At 35.5% G+C, this 23,390-nt stretch overlaps 1 protein-coding gene across 1 annotated transcript in view; it reads left to right on the forward strand.

The window, feature by feature from the left end:
- The window catches only part of ADGB (androglobin), a 98,588-nt gene that overhangs the window by 22,086 nt on the left and 53,112 nt on the right, over nucleotides 1-23,390 (forward strand). The window contains exons 7-13 of the mRNA XM_038133783.1: nucleotides 896-982; nucleotides 2,600-2,811; nucleotides 5,807-5,929; nucleotides 12,669-12,763; nucleotides 15,131-15,305; nucleotides 15,958-16,048; nucleotides 18,744-18,888. Coding sequence (XP_037989711.1) covers nucleotides 896-982; nucleotides 2,600-2,811; nucleotides 5,807-5,929; nucleotides 12,669-12,763; nucleotides 15,131-15,305; nucleotides 15,958-16,048; nucleotides 18,744-18,888 — 928 coding nt within the window. The remainder of the gene's footprint in view (nucleotides 1-895; nucleotides 983-2,599; nucleotides 2,812-5,806; nucleotides 5,930-12,668; nucleotides 12,764-15,130; nucleotides 15,306-15,957; nucleotides 16,049-18,743; nucleotides 18,889-23,390) is intronic.

The raw sequence follows: 23,390 nt of genomic DNA on the forward strand, positions 1-23,390 counted from the left end.
GATACCTTTGCTACAGTTGTGCTGTTGTGTACAGTGATCTACTTTCCTAGAACTGACCGGAAAAAGTAGAAGGTGGCCTATGGTGCAGTAATTGACAATTATGGCTACAGGTTCCTATGAAATGAGGAGTGAAGAACAAGAGTTTAAATTAATAAGTTTGAGAAAATAATTCGAAACACACATCTGGGTAGTGAAGCTTTCCTGTTCTCATCATATCAAGTTATGTTTGTCAGAAGAGTCCTCTAAAGTATGTTGACACAGGCTAAGCAGTTGCCAAGAGGTGCCTGTTAGGAAGCTCTGTTTGCAGGAATGTGATTGACATACTGCATTTCTCCAGAGCACAAGAGTTAGCTGTACAAGTGCTGGCATCTTTGGCCTTGGTCCTCTCAGGAAACCTCTCCAGAGAGTAGCAGAGCGTCAGTTTGAAAGAGTGAACTTTGCTAGAGTGGAAGTGAACCAGCCTGGAACTGAGTGAACCACCTAGAGTGAACCAGCTTGTTCAGAATAACCTGGGAGCTGGAGAAGCTGCTTAGGAAATGGAAGTTGTAGAATCATAGCCCTATTTTAGCACAAGGAATTTCAAACCTGCATCTCCAACCCTTCAACTGTGTGCAAGTATAAATAGTATGCTTGCTAACAAAGGTGAAAAAAATGCCGTTGTACCAGAGGGAGCGCTAAAATAATGCACCTGATGCAAAGGTTGACTTTGTAGGGGAGTAGTCAGCAGTGGTTTGGAAAGCTCCTAAAATGATGAGTAATGACTTGTTTTTCATCAAACTATCCTGTATATGATCTTATTCCTTATTACATGGTCTTATTACAGAAAGCAATGTAGACTACAGAGTTTACTGTAGTTGGCAACATAATAATTGTAAAACGTCTGCATTTCTTATAGTATACATGAAGCTGGAAAAAGAGAGATGGAGGAATTTACAGTTCTTCAAACACTGACAGGATGGATACCAGAAGTTATTCCTCTCCAGTAAGTTTTTTCATTAAACAATTTATGTGGCAGCTATTTAATATTCAATTCTATAAGGCATTATGAAGAGTAAAGCCGAGCCCTAAAAGTCCTTCACCATCAATTTTGGAAAGTGAATGGTTTATAGTTCAGGCACTTGGGTAATGTACCTTTGAGAAACGCAATTTTATTGTGTTTTCTTTGTAAGTCATATAGTTTCTTGTAAACCTATTTATCATACTGATGCCTATTCTTTATAAAATTAATTTAACTAATACTAAACAGCATGAGGAAAACAAGGTTAGAAAAAGCTATGTTGCATTTAGTATGCAGTTATAAAATGTCTGCTGATAATAATAATTTTATATCTGAATATACCATAGAAAGTATATGTCATGAATTTGGAAGCAATCAGTGTCAGCTAGTATGGTGCTTCCACCCTTTTAATTATAACAGTTGGCAGACTTCAACCAAAAGTAGTGTTTCCTACCAACAATAACATTTTTCTTGTTTCCTATGTGGTTTATGTTTTGTATTTTTAAAGAAAGACATTCTGACTTTTCAGCTTGATATTCTTTTTGCTAAATTAATTACCCAGATACTCATACTAACTATTAAGACTTTTTCTTTTGAATTACACCTTTTTTGCCTTCTGATATATACATTCAAATGAATATCTAGATAACAAATAGTTGTGGTTTATATATAATTTACTTAGATATACTTGTTTATTTATAACCATATTTTGCTAATAAATAATTCCAGTCAAAGAATATTTTATTCAATTTGTCGGTAATTTTTATGTCTCAAGCTATGTTTGCAATTTTGGTTTTTGATATATTTGTGTCCTACAGTAGTGTGTATGTAGCTCATGGAAGTAAAAATCTAAGTAACCTAAATTTTATTTCTTTCTATAGTTAGTTTTACAACTTCAACAGTAAAAAACAGTATTCACTTACTACAAATACATTATATAATGGAATATGAGAATGTGAATACTACTGTCTTTGGAATAGTAGTATAAGATGACTTCAGCTCTTCAGCTCATTTTACAATCACTTCTTTTATTTTTAAAAAAAAAGTTGAATGCCGTTAATTTGCATGAGACTCATGCATGACCCTGTTTGAGATGATTTCTGTAATCACTGAGTTTCTGTGGAAAAGCAACATGACTGCAACTGTTACATAGTATCAAAAACTTTCCAGTTTGGAAGTACCTTTGAGAAGATGTTCAATATAGCTTCTTACAACTACACCATAGTTAAGCTTTTCAATATAGATTCTTACAACTACACCATATAATATGGGTGAGATAGAGTCACAATATTATATGGTGTAGTTGTAAAGTGGTCTGCAAGTTTCTCTGCCACAACTAGTATCTGCTAAAAATCTTGAGAAAGGATGCTTTATTTGCATGCATCTCTAACCACCATCTCTATTTTTATGGGCCTTTCATAAGCTGTCTCAGCAAATATTTCTGATACAGAGGGTGTTGTATGTACTAAAATAACCCAGTAACATTTTTTTAGAGTTGGACTGTCAGTTGTGGTATAGTGCTGTCTAAATGAAAATCACACTTTCTTCTCTTATTGGAAATACCCCTACCATTGACATATACATTTGTGTTTTCTTTTAAAGGCCTGAATACTTGGACAAAGTTTGGGGCTTTTTGAAAGAGATTGTGCCAGAATTCAAGTTGCCAGAGAAGAAGGCTCCAGAATTTGAGTTTACTCAGGATGATACAAAGACTGAAGAGACTAGAGACTCAGAGTTAAAAAGTGAGCTTTCATCTGCGAGTAAGCTGCCAGATTCAACTGAGAGAGCAGAGACAGCCAATATTGTTAGCAAAGGTCTGTAATTTTACATAGTCTAATCTTTGTAAGCCAAGCTTAAATAAGGTTAACATCATCTCTGTTTCAAATAAGTATATTTTGCCTATATTGCCACATATAACTCTGTGGGTTTGTTGTTTCACCGAACATGTTGCAATGATGTATATTCAAAATACTTCTGTTTTAGCTATAGTTTTCATGAAAAGCAGTACTAGTCTTTTATTTTATAACAATAGCTTCCCTTTCTGCCAGAGATTTTTTCAGCCCCGTGTCACAGTCATTTCTCTAAAGTCTGATTCCTTGCAGAGAGATACCAATCAGAGAGGTTACAGTTTCTCCAAAGGCAACACTGCTCTGACCATCAATTAATTATATATTTCAGAATGGGTGTTGTAAAGTGTGATTACCTGCAGACTTATGACAAATATGTTCTAACATCTACCTGCATTTTTATTTATTGCAACTTTTATTTTATCCTATTATGTATATGCAATAATTTTCTTTAAGAGCTACTAATCCTATTTACATTTAAATTGAAAAATTTAGACTTATAAACTAGTTTGTTCCAGTATATTATTCTTCATTTATTTAATTTGAGACTGAGTTTTCCTAGTTGCTGTTTTTAACTTGAAGTCATGGGTGCAATTTCACAACACTTCTCATGCCTTTGGAGAGTACAAACCACATGCTGAAATTTCTGTTTCTTCCTAGATTTTCAGAAAAATCACTGACTTCCTTGCTTTGAATCCCAAATACTATGTCCCAATGTCTAAAGTGTTACAAAAGTCTTAGAAGTTACCTGGCTGAGGCAGTATTCTCTCTTCTTAGGAAATCCTGCTATCATTTTGATCCAGCCGTCAGTGTGGTAGATATTTCAGAGTTTGGAATGGACATGTCACTGGCAATAGCACTGTTGTTCATCCAACAGGGTGCTGTCATTTTTTCCCCTGAAAACTAAGTAAATGTAATCCTGCCTAAGACTTAAAAATTCATTAGTATCTGAAATAGCTAAGAATCAGGGAACCATTGAGTCCGATACAGCTCTGTAATCTCCAACTCTAAGGCTAAAAGCTTTGTTGAGTTGTTCTGTTGATGTTTGAGATTAATGTTTGGATGACACAAAGCTATCCATGTCACCCTGAGAGATAAGTACCTGGGGATCCTGGTGGACAACAAGCTGTCCCTTAGTCAGCAGTGTGCCCTGGGGGTCAAGAAGGCCAATGATGTCCTGGGATACATTAGGGGGAGCATTGCCATCAGGTTGAGAGAGCTGATCCTGCCCCTTTACTCAGTCTGCATCTGGAATGCTGTGCCCAGTCCTGGGCTCTTCAGAACATTACAGACATGGAGCTTCTGAGTGAGTCCAGGAGAGAGGGCAATGAAGATGTTTGGGAGAGCGGAACATTCCTGATGAGGCAAGGCTGGGGAAGATGGGCCTATTCAGCTTTGTGAAGAAACAGCTGAGAGGGGACCACATCAATATGTATAAGTATCTAAAAGATGGGTTCCAAGAAAAAAAAAAAACAGGCTCTGCTCTGCTGAACAATATGAAGAGAGGCAATGGGTGGAAACTGGTACACAAGAAGATTAGACAAGATGACCCACTGTGATCCTTTTCCATCTGAAGCATTCTGTGCTTCTGTGAAGCTGTGAAGCTGTATTGTGCAGTTGACACAAAGGAAGGAACGAATACCATCCAAAAAGACTTGGACAAGCTGGAGAATTGGACCCATGAGAATCTAATGAGGCTCACAAAGTCCAAGTGCAAGGTGCTGCACCTGGATTGAGACAATCTGAGGCATGAGTGCAGACTGGAAGAACTGAGAGGAGCCCTGTGGGGAAGGACGTGGAGGATCTGGTGGACGAGAGGCAGTACATGAGCCAACAGTGTGTGCTCACAGTCCAGAAAGGCAATTGTATCCTAGGCTGCATCCAAAGCAGTGTGGCCACGAGGATGAGGAAGGTGAGTCTCTCCCTCTGCTCTGCTCTTGTGAGACCCCAACCTGGAGTGAAGCATCCAGCTCTGGGGTCCCAACACAAGAAAGACATGGACCTGTTGGAATGAGTCCAAAGGAGGGCTACTAAGATGATCAGAGGGCTGGAGAACCTTTCCTATGAAGGCAGTCAGAGAGCTGGGATTGTTCAGCCTAGAGAAGAGAAGGCTTTGGGGAGAGCACCTTAGAGAACCTTCCAGTACTTAGAGAGGGCCTACCAGAGAGCTGGAGTGGGACTTTTTACAAGGGCATGTAGTGATAGAGCAAGAGTGAATAGCTTTAAACTCACAGAGAGCATGTTTAGATCGAGTATTAGAAGGAGATTCTTTCTGACAATGGGAGCTCCTGACACAGATTGCCCAAAGAATTTCTGGTTGCCCAATCCATGGAAGAGGTCAAGGCCAGGATGGGACTTTAAGCAACCTGCTCTAATGGAAGGTGTCCCTGACCACAGCAGGGGGGTTGGAACTACATGATCTTAAAGGTCCTTTCCAACCCAAGCCATTCCATGATTCTATGATTTTTAATGCATTTAAGAAGTCTTTTCCTGTAGTCTAAGTTCTAAGACTTCAAAGAATGTTTGATCTGTGGGAAACTTTCTACTTCCATGTCCATTGAGAATCTATGTATTGTCTATGTGAATTTTCTTTTTGTAATTAGTGATGCATGAGAGCAAGCACACCAAGAAAATATTTGGCATAGTGCCAGAAATACAATGGTTTCTTTCATTGTAGTAATGACATAAAAGTTGTGCAATAACTAAAAGGTGGGACTGAAGCCTTTCTGGCTCAGTAAATCTTCATTTACATCTTAAGCACTACTTTTTATTTTTATTTATTTTAATCAAATTACATTAGGTTTTTTTATTGTATCTCAAATCTCGACTTCAAAGAGTTTGTGGTTGATTGTTTTTAAAATGTATCTAAAATCTTATTAAAGCACTTGCACTGTATGACATTTGATGACTGAAAGTTTTTATCTAAGAACGAAAAATATTTAATCTTTATTTTGCTTAATAGAAAAAGCAGAACAGAAAAAAGTAGGGAAGAAAACAAAAGGAGGAGAGAAAGAAAAAGGCAAGGTAGCACTTCAGTCTCAAGGAAAGTTGGCAAAAGCCCAAGGCCTTCAGGACTTAACTGAAAGTAAGTCCTATTGTTTTGAAGACAAAAATACAGACAGGAGTTATATGTAAAGCAAAAGGCTTTGCTTTAGTTTGGTTTTGAACTTAACTGGGGGGAGGTTGTATTTACTTTTTTTTTTTGTTTAAATTGTAGTTATTTATAGCTCACATTATACACTGAAGTCATTCTAACCTAATCTGTAACATAGATTAAAAATAGTATATTGCTGTACTTTGTTTTAGTGGCAAACTGTCTTACATTTATTCTGTGTTTAAAAAACAGCAATCCTTCCTGTTTTGTAATGTATTTATTCAATATCCACTTCATACACAAAATTGCAATTGGAAAAGCAGGAACGCTTCTCTGTCAAAAGGCAGGGGAGCCGGGGGGAGGGGGGGCGGGGGGAGAAATGTTTCTTAGAATTCATTCCATGATGTAAATCTAAATTTTTTAAAATCTTTATCCAAGAAATACATAGCAGTGAATTTGATTCCTGTATTGATACATTCAAAAGAGCATAAAAATTAAGTAAATTTTTGCTTTGTGCATTTATATTTAATGCTAAAAACAAACAAACAAACAAAAAACCTCAAGGAAATACATTTTAAACAAATCACAAGTAAATACTAATCAGACAGCTAAACAATCAACCAAGATATTTCATATTTATTAGCATAAACTATAGATGATTTTCACAAATGTACAATAAGCTTATATGCTCTTGCCTTTGCTTATGTTGGGATACATGTGGCATTTCCATGTGACTAGCAGCAAGAACCATTAATTAACTAGAATAATTTTCAGTTGCAAATCAGTAGGTGAGAATAGATAGAACATCTTCCTAAGGGAAATAATTGCAAAGTAAAAATGAAATTTACTACATGAATGGTATTCCTGCTTCTTGATTTGAATCCTGATTAAAATTAGTGATTTAAATAATTTTAAACTACGGCAAACCAAGATTATGGTTTGTCATCAGCAAATACATTTATTTAAATTCCTACCTTACATACCACTAAATGAGTTAAACAGAAGTAAATTTTAAAATATATTGCAGGAATGTAGTTTGCTTTAAGCGCAGCAGGTGTGGAATAGGAAAAAGGTGTTTCATGTGAATGTAAGTAAAGTGACTAACCAATACTCAAGCATGTGATGGGGAAAAGAAAGCAAAAGGGAAGCAAAAGGATCTACGATATGTATTCTAGAAAGTGTGAAAAATGAGTGAAAGAGCATTTAAAAAAAGAGGCAGTGCTTCCATATGAAAAGTGACATGATATTTAGATCTTTATCTTGCCACTTAAAGCACAGTTTATGCTTTTTTCTGAAAGCCAAATAGTGTCCTGTGAAGAGGTTATTTAGAAAGATTATTAATTCAGGTCTCAAGTACACTGATCAGAGAACTCTTTTATCCTAAGTTTGAATCAAAAAAGATTTTTGGAGAAGAGTAAGAACTAGGTATCTCTATTGTAAAAGAGCAAATTTAAAATTATCAGACCGAAAGAAAAAAAAAGGACTTGAAGTTTGAAATAATAATGAATTATGATGCATTTTTGTTGTGAGAGTGTAGCCAAAAGAGGGAAATCTTGCAGGCTTTATGAGACATATGGTCTGCTGAGTGGCCCAGGACAGCAGAACCATTGTTGTGCATAAAATAATATCTCAAACCAGGTCTTGATTCAAAGTCAGACTCCAGAGGCAGTGTTTGTAAGAAGTTTCTGAATTGTTCTGGTAGAGTTTTGTAACAGTGATGTTACTTAATACAGCAACATTTTTTTCTTTACTTTTTTTTTTAACTTTTTTTTTCCCATTTTAAGTGATTTGAAAAGTGGTTAATTCCCAGCACGATAAAAGAGCTTATTTCCCAGCTGCAAACTTCCACTCTTTCACTCTACCTGTTGACTGTTGATTTCAAGGAAACTTTTCTTCTTTGTGATAAATATGGACTATTTCTCAAGAGATATTCAACTGCTCCAGATATTATTTATATTTGACTTTTAAAATGGCAAAACCTTCTGTATTCATTGCATTGTATATTCATGACCTTGTTATTCATGACACATTGAAGTACCAGTTACTGCTAATTACTTGGAAACTTCTCTTACAGGTTTTTGATTTTGTGTGGGCTATAATGTTGTGGTGATTTGATGCTGTCTGGCAGCTAAGCTACCACCCATCCACCTGGTCACTCCCCACAGTGGGATGGGGCAGAAAATGAGAACTGAACCCTTTGCCCACCCCCAGTGTTCTTGCTGGGGTAGTGGAGTGAGAAACAGAGGGTGTGTGAGCTCAGCTCAGCAGTCACTGACATACTGGTGTGTTGCCCCCAGTGTTTTGGTGATGTATCTAAAACAGCACCACAAGGGCTGCCCTGATGATGAAAGTTCAATCCCAGCCAGATCCAGTACAAACATAAGCAGTTCTAAACCACTTGCACAGTCAGACCAATGCCTGCTGTACCCCACAAACACAGCATGAGTAGCAAGTTCATTGAAGCATTGAACTTATTTCTCTATTCATCCAGTTGTGTGGATCCAGCTGAATAACAAGCCCTTGATACGGTCAGTCTGAACTCTTCTTGTGAGTAACCAACTTTGTCTTTGATAAAGGACTTATCTGAATTACTTTTGATCTGAATTTACCAGTCAGCCTGAATTTATCAGTCAGACTGAATTTATCAGTCTTCGGGAAGTTTTGGTAGACAATTCATGTGTTCCTACTGATCCATTTTATATACAAATCTGTACTTTTCCACTCAGCAGCTTTTTCTTCTGGTAACAAACCTTTCATACTTTGGGTACCCCCCTGTTGTATGAGCAGTTTTTACCCTGAAATGATATGATATGATATGAGATGAGATACTGTGAGGTGAGAATCCAAAGTGACACAGGGTCCCCAGGCAGGTACAAAGGAGAGCTGCTTTATTGTAAAAAACAGGCCTTTTTTTATGCAGTCAGGCCTTTATCAGTTACATACTTTTAAATCGTAACAAACATAATTCAACCAACCACCATACACCATGATGTGAACACATGATGGTGACATACCTTGTTTTTCTGCCTCTAACTCAGCTGAGTCATTTTCCCAGTCCTTTTCTGCTTAGCCAAAGTAGCAGGCCTGAGCCATGGTTTTACAAGGCCTTCCCTTTGTTAGGTTTTACCTATATGTAACAAGGTATTCAGTCACCTTGTTCCTATAAAGAATCACTGCTTTGCTTGTATTTAGGTTTCCAAACTACTGAGTTTCTTAATAATTTCTGAACTGCTGGAAAGGGAACCCTATTCCATTTGAAAGGCCACCAGCTAGGAATTAGGGAGTTTGTTCTACAAATCAGCCCTGTATTTTGCTGATCTCATTGTGCCTTGATACAAATTCTGTAATTAAAGACAATATTTTCTATGTCACAGAAGTGTTGAGATTATTATTAAACTTAGAAGTTTTTGAACTCAAATAAGTAGATCTGTAATCATCAGAGCCAATGAGATAAACATCACATAACTGTAACATTCTTATAATTTTTCTTTTACTTATTCAAGAGTTTTCATTTACAAGATGGATTGAAGCCTAATGTTTTGGTTTTCAAGTGCATATCATCATTCTGTGATATTTATGTCAATTCTGAAGAGCACACAGGTTATTTTTCTGGAAACTCAAAAATACCTTCCAATAAGCAAAGCTAATCCCTGCCACAGCAGCAGGAGTCAACATCTGAGCTGCACACCTGATGGTCAGGATATTGAAAGCGAACTGATGTGTTTTCTTAGAATAGTTTGGGTTAGAAAGAACCTTAAAGATCATCTAATTCCAGCCCTCTGCCATGGGCAGGGACACCTTCAACTAAGCCAGAGTTCTCACAGCCCACCCATGCAACCTGGCCTGGAACACATCCAGGCCTTGGGGCATCCACAACACTCCTGAGCAACCTATTCTGGTGCTTCAACATCCTCACAGTAAAGAATTTTCTTTCTACATCTAAGCCTGCCCTCTTTCAGGGGTCAGTTAAAACAATTGCCCCTTGTTCTGTCACTCCGTGGCCTGAAGAATCTCTCTTCATCTTTCTTGTAAGCTCCTCTTTAGATACTGGAGAGCTACTCCAAGATCTCCACGGAGCCTTCTCGGATCCAGGCTGAACAACACAAACTTTTTCAGCCCTTCTTCTTGGGGGGGTTCTCCAGCCCTCAGATCACCTTTGTGGTCCTCATCTGGCATCATTAATCCTTGGAAAGGTTATACTGCACCATCAGCTCTTGTTTGATAGATAAATACTTAAAATAAACATTAAGAGCAAGAAAATTCTTTGTGAGTCATATGCAAAAAATGCGATAAACAAATAAAAATTGTTAAGATCTATTAAAATCAACATTTTTAATTCCTGGCTTTTCTTTTTAAGTGGTTGGATATGTATTTTACATGGATCAATTAAAATCTTATTTTCCCTTCTTGAAGGGACTGATGCATTTTTTTGGGTTGTTTAGTACTCATTCTCTGTAAGTGAATTTGCAGAACTGCAAGTGTGAAACATAAGTAGCTGCATGGATTTAGAATTTTTTAACAAAGCACTGCATAATTCTTATATCCACACTGATGGATGGAAATAATAGGCTTTGCTGAATCTGTTTTGTTGTACTGTGTATTATAACATTTTTCATCTAATTGTGCAATTTTATCAAGGCTATCAGTTTTAACTAGTTTCCCTGAATGCTGAATCCACACTAATCATCATTACGCTTGGTGCCAAATAATTTGCACACCTTGTCCTCATTTTTTTGTACAGTGAAAAAAGATCAAATAATATGTAATTTTTAAAGCTACTGGCATAATGTACTAGTATTGTAATAGTATTGTTAAAGTGGATATGATGTGCCTGGTTAATCATTTGCATGCTCTAATAATTTGTTCATTGCTGTTTATTGTCTGCCCTGCAGACATTTTATTTCACAACCCGTCTGGACTGAATATGACAGCTTTACATTCCACCTGGTATTTGATTAAATACTTTTATTTCAGAAATACTTCTCACATGCAATGAGACCGGTATGCCTTGTGGCACATACTGTTCTTTAATGTGCAGGACATCATAGCTAGTATTGCTGTGTTTGTAACAGATCAGATATATTGGTAAGGACTGAGCTTAAAGTTAACTATAGCCTTGCTTTTGAATAAGTTGAAACCCACACCTAACACAAGAGCTGTGGTTAACATGGGAATCACCAAGTATGCAGTGAGAAAAACTGAGAATCCATTGGAAAGTAATTCTTCCTTGCCTTTAGCTTATATTTAATTGGGTAATTGAATTCCTGGAAGAATATTTAGAGAATAAAATGTTTCATACCCTCTAAATACATAGATTTTAGGTCTGATAAATCATGTTTTCCAGACACTTGCCTATTTATATGCAGATAGCTTTGTTTTATTTAATTTCATAGAAAATACCTATTCTTAGTGCAACTTGCAGTTGAATATTTATTAAACATAGGAAGCAATTATCCTGTATTTGAGGTTAAGCTGAAGGGAACAATGACAGACACAGATAATTTTACTGGAGTGTTAGATGGGGATAGAATCATAGAATCATTTAGGTTTGTAAAGACCTCTAAGTTCGTTGAATACAGCTGTTAACCTGTACTGCCAAGCCCACCACTCAACCATATTCCTTGGTGCCATATCTACATATCTTTTAAATATCTTCTGGAATGATGGCTCAACCACTTCCTTGGGCAGCCTTTTCCAATGATTAACAACTCTTTCTGTGAAGAAATTTTTTCCCAAAAAACATTCTGATGGAAAAACAGGTGTCAAAACCTGTGTACTAAAATCTTGTCTCCAAGTTTTCTGAGATGACTAAGGAAAATTAGAGAGAAATAGATACCTTTCTTTTTGAGACATCTTTTTGGTGAAACCAGAGATGTATATTTCAAGTATTATGTTCTAGACTTTTAATTTCCCTTCACCATGAATGAACTGACTGTCAGCCATCCTTGTCTTTTCTTCATCATTCAGGAATTAGCAATGGCTTCTTTCACAGATAAGAGTAGGAGATATCATATGGTTGCCTAGTGCAGCAGAATTTCTGGGGTTAACAAAGTTAATGTGCCCCTGTTTCTATTCCTTGCCTATAGCAGAATTACAGGCAAACAATTCTATAAGGTATGTGGGATAAGAGCTTCATACTTTCTGAGGCAGCCATCATTACCTCCATTTTTTCATCTGCTTGACAGAAGTGAGAGCAGCTACCCAGGTTTACAGGCACTGTGTTTCTCAAATTACTTATCTCAATTTCCATATCCCTTGGCAGCAGTGGCCAGAGCTCTGGCTTTGGATCCTTCTGTTGGCAAGATCAAATTTTGCCTTCACTAGTGATAAGCATTTAACTAGTACTGACCAATCAGAATGTTTTTATTTCATCTACACAGATTAGGTGTATTGTTTTCTTTATGCTAATATCTACTGTTTTTATAATTTGAAGTACAACAAAAAAAAATGTTGAAAACTACCCCTGACCTGTCATATTTTTAAATTGTATTTTATGTTACTCATTTATGAAAAATAAGTAAAATATGCATGATTTAAATGAGGTGGTTTTTTTTCATCCATGGCTTCTATTCAAAGTGCCTTACAATGAGCTCTTTTGAATAGAATAACAGTCAGACAAAGAAAATAGTAATAAAAATAAAGTCGAGAAAGCACAATAATTTAGTGTGAGCTACAGCTACATTTTTTACTGTTTACCTTGTTCTAAAGCATGTTGATGTTTTCTGTGTAGAATCACCCACACCAACCCAGCCAGAAATGGTGGCGTACGCTGGCTGCATACCGCTGTATCTGTGTGAAGAGGACATTTTTTTATTAACACGAATGGTAAGATTCTGTGTTCTCAGGACAGGAAAACATTACTTATTTTGTTATCAGAGTATTTAATTTTGTTGCAACAGTGTTGTAACAAAAAGAATACAATTAGTCCTGTGAAAGAGTCACTAGATGTTGACTATCAGTTAAATTTATACTTTGGTACTTCTGTATTCTGAACATGCATTTTCCTGCCAATGCCTGCTGATTTTATTCAGTTACTCTCATGGGAGAGACTAGATGTGGACTAGAAAATGTATCATGATGAGATATTTCTGAATGGAAAGTCTAATTATTTTAAGGGCTACTTGAAAAACATGAATTTTAATTTTTTGAATACTACAGCTAAGATTCCCTGATATGCATTTTCCAGTATGTTGCTTGTTGTTATATAAGAAATAGCATGTTTATATCAATTTCTGTCATTAGTGTTGTTACTGGTAAAAGTGGCTGGGAAAAGTGTAGCACTTAATGCAGCTGGGGTAAAAACAACACTTAAATTTCCACTTAGTCACTCACACTCCTCAGAAAGCTTTTTATAATGCCAGAGCAGGATTTCTTGAGTTGATTATTAATTAAGTTTCCTTTGTTTTTGTACATTTAAATTATATCTATCATAGTTAGGTCATTACCTTTTAAGCTGCCTTCTCAGGAAACTGGTAAGCTTCATAAAGTAAAGAAGTTTCCAGAAATGTTTTGCAGGTGTTATGCTTTAGTGCACTTAATTTTTGCACTATTTTCTTTTTTTTAAATTGTGCTGTGTATTTTAGGCAATTTTGAAGATTAGCTTGCTATCTGTGATATTGTTTAAATTTATTTTATTATAAGGTCTCAGTCAATATTGTCTCTTTGCTAATAATAAGTAATGCTAGTCATCAAAAAGCAAAGTGGAAGGGGGGACATGGGCTTGTATCTTTCCTGCCACCTAACACCCTGAGTCTCAAACTTGGCTACAGTCTGTTGGGATGTAGAGATTACTGAAAAAGAGGTATGGCTGACCAAATAGGATGAGACAGATGAATCTATATGTCTAAACTAGTTTTTTAGTAAAGACTTGATAGAAAAATGGAAGCAGACAGAAGTTAAATATAGAAGTTAAATATAGAGGATTTCTTATGGATAGAAATGGCACCATATTCAAGGGCTGAGAAAAACTACACTGACTGAAATAAAGTCTAGAAAATGAATTCACTGGGATAAGAGTTGCTCCCTAAACTTGGAGAAAATTTTGTCATTGACTGCAGTTGTGCCAGAATTTCCCTCCTGAATTTTTGCAGTATCCCTTTTAGCCTTACTTTCTGGTATGGGTTTCCTTGAGTTGTTGTGGCTTGAATTTGTCTTAGTTTGCTCAAATAAAATGAAAAAAAAAATCAGTAATTGAGTCATACAAGTGTGTAGTGTACTCAACAGCCAAATTCTCCTTTATGACACCTAACTGATTATCTTCCAAATCCTTTTAAATCTTGGATGTTTTAACTGGCATTTTTAATTTAAATTGTTCCCCACTCTTCAACCAACTGACAACCCCAACACTGTTCTCTACAGGGTTCATAAATACAGAATCAAAGAAATATTTTAAAATTAGTAGAAGAAATCAGAGACTTGCTGATGAGAATGTTAAAGAAATAAGTTATTGGTGATTTATTTAGCATGTAAAAGAAAGTGTGCTTTGAAAATTAAAAGGATGCACAAATCTTGTAACAGAACTATCAGATGTGATGTTAAATACTAGACCATTATTGTTCTAGTGGGAAGAGCACCACTCAATGTCCACATATAAAATTGCTCTTAAGTCTGTTCCTAAGGGCTTTGGTATACAGGTCAACTGAAGTGTCTTTAATGTGTTTTATAAATGAGCCATCAAATAAAAAGCCTAGCTTTAATGATGTGTTGGTTCGAAGCAATACATTATGAAGTTTTTACAAATTATCTAAAAGACCAATTGATTTTAGAATTCTACCACTTTATAAACTCAGCATGGAGTAAGGACTTTTTCTCACAGAAAGTGTTTTTAAGGATTATTACTTAAAATAAAATATCGTGCCTATTGTTTTCTTACATATTAATTCTCTTCACTTGTTGTGGTTATATAAATAAGTTAAAGAAGTGATGAATCTGTTACAAAAAGTAAAATAAATGTAAACACTTCTAAGTTTACTTTTTGTGCTGAATATCAAATTCTAATCAGCATGTTTTTGGATAGTCTTGCCAGGTGGACCATATTAATTTTATTTGTTACACAAGCTGTTAGATTGCTTTGTGTGCCTATTGTTCTTGTTTAGAACAGTTTTTCTTGTTTTCTTGTTTATGTGTCTTGTTAGACACATATGAGGAGAAAGAAGATCTGACCCAGTCAGCTTACTCTTCCATGTTTTGTAGGCTGATTCTTCAGAGAAGATGAGGCAATATGGGCTTTCCCATACACACAGCCATCCTGTCCTGATCACTAGAACTAGGTCCTGTCCTCTGGTAACACCTCCAGAACCACCACCACTTCCTCCTTGGAAGCTTTTCCGTCTTAAAAAGGAAGTTGTTGTGACATCTGAACCCCAAGGTTTGTCTACTAAAACCTCCAAAAGAAATTCATAATAACATTTTAATTATTTCAGGACCATACTTATCATCTGTTAGCTTAATTTCAATTGAACTCAATTTTGTATTACTTCCTCTTAGCCATATTTCATGCATGCTTTGAGAGAAGTGTCTTAATTTATGTTGAAAAAAGTGCTCTAGTGGAGCAAATGAAGAGGTGATGTTATCAACGTAACACAGAAGCTCTCTGATGTAGAGCCATGAAAGCTTCTGAATAACTTTAAAAATTTAAAGTGTGTGACTAGTCCTGCTGCTCTTATGGTTTTAGAGTCATTTTTTTCTAGGGTTGTCTGTACTGCATAATGGAGTTAGATGCATGATATGAGATAGCTTGAGCATGAAAATGTTACAGGCAGGCTAGCAAAGTATACTGGGGTAAGATTAGGCACAATTTAATACTTTGCAGGCTGAGGATCAGAACGTAAATAATTTATTTTTTTCATGATATGCCGCCTAGAACCACCCCTGTTTTTTTCTGTTACATTCAAGTGCATGGGATGATACTTGGAAAATTATTTAGGGGTGACGAGTCCCCATTGGAAATTATTTCTCAACATTAATAGTATTAAATACTTTTATGAATGTAAATATTTAACAAGTTGCTTTTTTCCCAGAGCCTGTGGTAGAGAAACCTGAAAAACATGTTGAGATTGCTAGCCTATTTTTTAAATACAAATTGGATACTATCAAAATCCCAACAGACACGTAAGTATGTAATGTAGTTTCAGCATTAGCATTGTGAAAGTGCACTGTGAAAGTGCAATGGCTTATCTTTACTTGTGTCACAGGGAGAAGTTGCTCAGATCATGTCTGAAGCACATCAGGACAAAGCATTCTGTTGATGTTTTGGTGTCACGTAATTAAGGAGCTATCAGTGAGCTGTACATTTAAGATCAATATCAGCAATACAATAGCTAAGTTTATATACTAGATGCTTACAAAATGCTAATAAACACCTAAAAACTTCTGAACACCTTCCTGTAGCTAATCTCAAGAAGTTCTAATCAGGCACAGAGATAGATACATACACAATTCTCTTCACCCTCCAGTCTTTGAGGCTTACAAACACTTCCTGTTTTGGGAATGCAGCACACACTTCCTGTTGGAGATGCGAGTCTCTGGGCTTAGCTTTTCTCCCTACAATCTGCTCATGACTGCTCTGCTGAGAAGGTTTCCCAGGGAGTGGACCTGCACACATGGGTCCCCACTTGTCACACCCAGGACAGACAGTCCCCTAGGCAGATGTACACTTCTCAGGGCTTCTGACATTAGAGGACAGGGAGCACTGCCAGGTGAAGACACATTGCGAGATTCTCTATCCTGTGGGCCCAAAGATGCAGAATTTTTTTTAGATTACTTCTGCCAGAAATAAGAATATTCTTTGAAGTATTTCAAATTTTTCTTCAAACTACTGGTCTTTTTTAATTCTAACATATAACAAGAAAATAATTGACTAGCTAGTCACTATTTTCATGGGCATCACAAGTTTGATATGGAACACTTAATGTTATGAATAAAAGAGGCTGTTCTCTGTTCATGATTGTTACAACAGGCCTGAGAGTGCAGGTGAAAAAGCTCATGGTCAAAACACAGCTTTGTATAAATGCCTTGCATTAAAGACTGTTTGGAAGTCCTACACACCCTTGAAAACCAAAGTCTTTATATGGGCTGTCTTAAAGAAGTTTCAGAAATTGTTGTATACATGACTTCTAGTCAATATTCCATGCTCAGCATAATACTATCCCCCTGACGACAAAAGAAAGATTACCATAAAATGTATCAGAGCTGTGGTTTTTTCCCTAGGACACACTGCATAATGCACTTCTGTCAGGCTTTAGCTTATGATGTGAACATTCAGACAAGTTCTAGAATTATTCATCCTGTCTCTCTTATTCTGATTGCGTCCCCGTCATGAAGAATTGAATGTGTCTTATACCCAGTGTACACTGAAAGGTTTATATCATTTTGAAGGATATGCCTTTTCTTGAGACTTGAGTCCAACAATAGGTTGTAAATTGTTAGAGATCTGTGTATTTTTTTATGGTGTGTACACCTTTTGTTGAGTACATCTCTAAATAAACTGACTAAATTAAATGTGTGGCAGGTTCTACATTTTGATCATCATAATTCGACAGACTGATAATAAACCAGTTAGATATTTTTAATTTTTTTTTTACCAGCAGCATTTGTCCACAGATGACATGATCTTGGAATATTCTGGGAATGTAATTGTTTTCCTGGTGCAGTTGCATTTTGTTAGTTAAAAGTACTTAAATTACTGCTTGTTTTCAATCAGGAGGAGTAGAAATATATTATAATGCTCTAAGCAATTACCAGGCTATCAAAGTAATGAGAGATTTGATACTGAAGATGTTGAAGTATTTGCACTTTAACAGATTTTATATTATCTTTTAATATTTGATAGATTGCTTCATGGTCAACTTACCCCATTTGGGGAAGGATAGTTTATTTAATGTGCTAAGTTTCCATGACAATTCACTACTTTAATCTTAGTGATTTAATTAACAGGTAGTAGCCAAAAATATATAGCAGGTATTAACATTTCATTCAAGCAATATAGCTGTGTAAATAAGATAAGGGTCTTAGATACACAGTTGGGACTGAAAGTTTTTAATCTCTTCCTTTTCTGCTAATAAATTATTTTGAAACACTGAAAGGGAAAACAATTTTGACTGTTACTGCAAAAGATCTTGATCTTTTATTATCTCAGTCCTTAGAAAGGGGGCTAGATAACACATTCTTAGATTTTAATTTGTTCTTTATTGCTGTAATAGCACAATTACACACTTAAGTCTAATTAGCATGTATGCAAAATTGTTTTGGTCTTGTTCTTCTTGTTCTTCGCTTAACAAGCAAAGAGTTACTTATATTTCCTTCAGTTTTTACTCCTGCCTCCAGTGAAGTCAGCAGCAGAGCTTTCTATTGCTAGTACCAGAATAGGCCTGCACAGGTTTCCTTGGTTATCCTGTGTTTTAGGGGTCTGGTAGCTATGGAGACCCATTTTGAGGGAAAAGACAAAATTATTCTGACACAAAACATTTCCATTTTTTGCCTTACCTCTATTAAAGTAGTATTTTTTTCTTGTTTAGGGGCCATAGTAATTTATTCACTTCTGACATTATCAAGTTTTCAGCTGGCTTGGGCTTTGCTTTTTTGAGGGTTAAGTTTAGAGGTGTTTCAATCATGGGTTTGTGTGTAGTGCCAAGCCAGTAATGACAAGAAATAGAAGAAGATATGGGTTCTCTGCTGCCCTAGGAATCTTTCAAAATAAAGGAGACTCAAATTATTTTGACAAAATTCTGTTAAGAATAGTTATGAAGATTGTCATTTGAAAGAAAATGTATGGATTAAAGTATTTGCATTCTCTTTTATTATTTAGCCACTTTCTACAGTCTACCCTTAAAAAAGGATTTGATTCTATATCCCATCTCACTTTTGTTACTGAAACTGATGAAAATGAAAGTGACAGTAATGGGGATATGAGTCAAAATTGGAGACACTTAAATGCAGAAGATTATTCTCAGGTAATAATATTTCTATTTTTTAAACTTGACCTAGTTTTATATTACAAAGGAGAGTGAAAGATTAAATAGAAACTATTTAATACTGAAATATATGTTTTCAAAGACATTTCAGAAACCTTTTTCCTTTGCTATTTAACTAACTTCTCTGCCCTTTCCACTGTATAGTTATATTGATGTGTATTGGGTGGGAAGGCTTTCTTAGTATCTTTTCTTCAACTTTCTTTTTTTATGATTTTCCCTCACATTATAAAAGTTCTATTGCTAACTCTGTCTTGGTTTTGCTATTTAAAATCCTTTTGATGGGAGTATCTTAAGAAGATAGTCTGCAGTGTTCTAAATAAGTATTACTTTATGTTATGAATAGTTTATTTGGACTGCAGTGCAAGATGTACCTAGGCATGTGACTAGAAAATGTAAACTTTATTAAAACATGCCTTCAAATGGCATCCTCATTTAAGACTGAATGGAAGGACTGCTGTCTAGATCTGGAAAAAGGTACGGCTTCATTGCTCAGTTGGCCTGCTCTTAGATTTCAGAAGTTCTGCATTCTAAAGCAATCCTCAGCTATGATTTGGACCCTCAGACTTCCTGTGCAACTCTGTGAGGGAATGACATTCCTCCAAACAGGTTCACTGGATGCAGCACTAACTACAAGTTGGCTCAAACCACCCAAGCCAATGCTAGTTACTAGGTAGAAGTCTCCACTGTAATTTTCCAAGATAGATAAGGTTAATCTTACCTAAGTTTAATGAAACATTACCAGGATGACTTTGGGAAGTTGTAATTACTGATTTTGTAATACTTGTTTTTTGTTTTGTTTTATTTTGCTTCTGTTTTTAAATTGGAATGTGTACATGCTACCATAGTCTTCTTTTAGATAAATCTTTAACAAAATGCTCCTTCTAATATTTAAATCTTACATACTTTAACAGAGAAAAAATGATACTTTCAAAGATTTTCTGAACAATACATTTCATGAAAAAATATTTCATATAGGGAAATAGTTGGCAACATAGAGAAATAAAGATTCACTTAAAAAGAAACAATCAGAGCTCCACTGAAGTTATTTCATTTGCTCAATACATACAAAGAAACTCAATGTGGCAGTGCCAGCATCTCTTCAATTTCATTCTGACTGCAGCAAACACTACTCAGAAGACCATTTGATAGCATTTCTCTTTTGGCTTTAGATTTTAAATTAATGGGAGGTAATTTTCTATGTAGTTTTTGGAGTGTCTATTTATATTTCCTTTGCAGAGTACACTCATACCATTTTTATATTTCAGATCTGTATGTATACTGTGTATTTAGATAATGTACATGTGTGGTTATCATTAGTGGATTTATTGATTTTAAAATAAGGCAATTCTGCAGTGAAGAAGTATGCTTTGCAATAGAATATATCTAGGACCAGTGATTCTGTGATATATTTAGCTCTTCAGTATTTTGTGTGCATTTTATAAACAATAGCCTAATTAGTACTTCAGTAGTACTTTACCTTTAAAAGTATTTTTAATAATGGCATCATATAAAAATCATTACAAAAAACAGCAGGGTAAAAAGGAGCTGTAAGAATGTCTTGGTTTGGGACAAATTTGGAAGAAAACCTCTGAAATTAGGTCCCTCTAGAAAACAAATTCAAGCAGCCCCTCATCCCCACCAGTTTGGGAAAGATTTCCTTGGAGAAAAGTGGAAAAAACTGTTTATTTAACAAGCAAAGTATTCACAAATATTAAAGAAATAAATCATATTGAACAATAGAACCTCTCGCTGTTCTGAAGAGATGGCAAATTAAGAAAGTCTTTTTTGTAGGCTGTAGTTCAGCTTGCTCAATCTCTTATCAGTCTCTTCTGCTCTGGAAAATGCTGTGTCCCAGGCCTCAGTGGGCCACAGTGTGAGCTTCCAATATTTTTTCTAAATTTTCAGTCCAAAACAAGTTTGAAGAGTTGCAAAAAAACCCCAACAACCTACAGTCCAAAAACCTCCTCTGCTTCAGCTAGCAAAAAAACTGACTAAAAGCAAAAGAAAGTTCTTTCTCACTGTCCGTGCTGCAAACAACATGGACAAAACACGGACAAAAAGAAAGAATGCAAACCAACAAGTGCAATTTCTGCAAACTACATGCTTCTTCTTCCCCCTCTTCACTCTGTGAACCAATCTTAAAAGTGGAAAACTTTATATCCAACCTAAACAAAACAGACAATTGGAAATACAAGCTTCATAAAATCACCCTAAACGAAAGTAGCATCCTATAGCATATAATAATTATTGTTTTCATTATTTCAGTCTCTAGGTGTACAAATAAAGATTTGGCTAGTTGCAAATTAAAAGAAGTTTATGTGCTGGAAGCATCAAAAGAGTGTGAAACATCCCTTAGATTTTTTTCCCCTAGTCCAAGAGTGATTTAGAAGGCTGATCTATCACAGTCAGACCTGCAGTCAAGGAGAGACAAGGGCGAGTATGAAAATGCATGAGAGGGTCACTGATAAAACTTGAATGGTTGGAAGAAGACATGAATGTGATCCAGGCAGAGGACAATCTGATTCAGACATGAAATGTAAGAAGTTATGAACAGCTAATTGACTTGTACATGAACTTTACTTTTGTCTTAATTTAAACTTCAGTTAAAAAATGCTATGCCTGTTAATAGCTAGAGTTTGCAAGGAGAACTTCATTTTTACAGATTAGAAAAGAAAATGGTTTTTGACCAAAAGAGGGTTAGGGGTAGGGTTAGGGAGGACAATCTTCTTTTTTACACATATTAAATCTTTTCATCAACAAAATTATGTGGATACCTCTGGCAAATTCATAAAGGAAGAGTTTGCTTTCTATAGTTTTAAAACTTGATATAATAATATATACTTTTTAAAAACAAGTCAATTAGTGATTAAAAAAGCAAAAACTGTAAGAGAAACTTTGATATCCCAAATTCACTTTATTATTGCTAATTTTTAGAATTTTGTATTGCAATATACTGAATGTGAATAACTTTTTCTCCATTTTAAACTGTGTGATTACTAGTCAGGAGACATCTGCTTTAAAACCTTTGATACAGATTTGGTAAATCTTTGGGATACAGCAGTTCTATGCTTTAAACTGACTGAAATTCAATCAGCTGCTATGCCAGATGCTCAACAAGTTTAAATTGGCGTATTTCAATTTGCTCTAATGTAAACTGCATGAAGTAACACTACTGAATATCTGATTCACTGTTCTTAAGGTCTGTTGTCACAGAAACAGAGACGAGTGATACATGAAAGACAAAATTCTAGGAGCTAGATATACCTTCTTTGAAAAATATGAAGTTGAAAGACATGCCGTTATCCCTCATGTCCTTAAAGTATTCATGCTAAAAAATAGAAATGCTTCATTATTGAATTTTTCAATTTTTTTTTTCCTCTGACTTTCCCATTCACTGTTTTTACAGTCCTGGAAGCATTTGGATTTGCATTAGGGAAAAATATTTTAAAACTTCTAATTTTGGCAGTTGAATTGATCTTGAATGACTGTTCTTAAGAATATGCATTTTATTAATTTTTTGGTTTAAAAACTCCATAACATAGGGCCAAATTCTTATATGGAGAGGCTCTCTTTTATTCTTTTTCAATGGGAAGTTAAGTAATTTATAAGTGTAGCACATATTGAAATATATGTGAAAATATTTTGTGGCCAGGAAAAAAACAAAACCATATATAAATTGCACAGTCTTGCAGATTTCTGCAACAGTAATTTTGTCAAACATTTCCAAGAGAAAGATTATCCTGGAATAGACAGATGTTTCCTTGTAGATCTGCCATTCAAAAGCCTACTTGAATATTCTTCATCAGGATGAATTTTTTGGTAGAAGTTATCTCCAATTCCATTGAGAATAAAGCTCTATGTGTTCTGTTTGAAGAAGTGCAAAGCAAGAAAATCAGAATATGTTTACCATCAGCATGTGCAATGGCTACTAGATATTTTAATATACTGACCTGATTGCTATGTTCATACATCTTAAGCAGAACACATATTTCTCTTTGTGGCTTCTTCAGTGTCAAGCTCCCTGGAAATGCTAATTTCTAGCACAAAAGTGTTAAAGTCTCCACTCTCTCCCAGTGACACAATACAAAAAACTTGTTCTTTAATGTTCATGTTTCTCTCATGTTTTCTAATTCAGTCTGTCCATTATGTTCTCGTGTGCAACTGATACAATTTTATTTAATTTGCATGCTCTGTTGTGTGCTCTTTTCATGTTCCCCATAAACATTACTGACTGTTGTGTCATAACAAGCTTTTTCTACTTTTCTCTCCAATCCTTGTGTTGTATTTCATAAGTCCTATGAATTGGTATTGAGTCACCTGGAGAGCTCGGTAAGAAATAAAACAAATCTATTTTCCTTACAAATTTTATCATTTTGGAAATTACTTCACCCTGCATAAAATGGAAATTCCCTACTCATTATTTTCAGGGAAAAAATTATACATGACACACATGTGAGGCACATGAATTAGAAGATGGACTT

Source organism: Motacilla alba, chromosome 3, assembly GCF_015832195.1.
Source record: "Motacilla alba alba isolate MOTALB_02 chromosome 3, Motacilla_alba_V1.0_pri, whole genome shotgun sequence".
In the NCBI taxonomy this organism is placed as follows: Eukaryota; Metazoa; Chordata; class Aves; order Passeriformes; family Motacillidae; genus Motacilla; species Motacilla alba.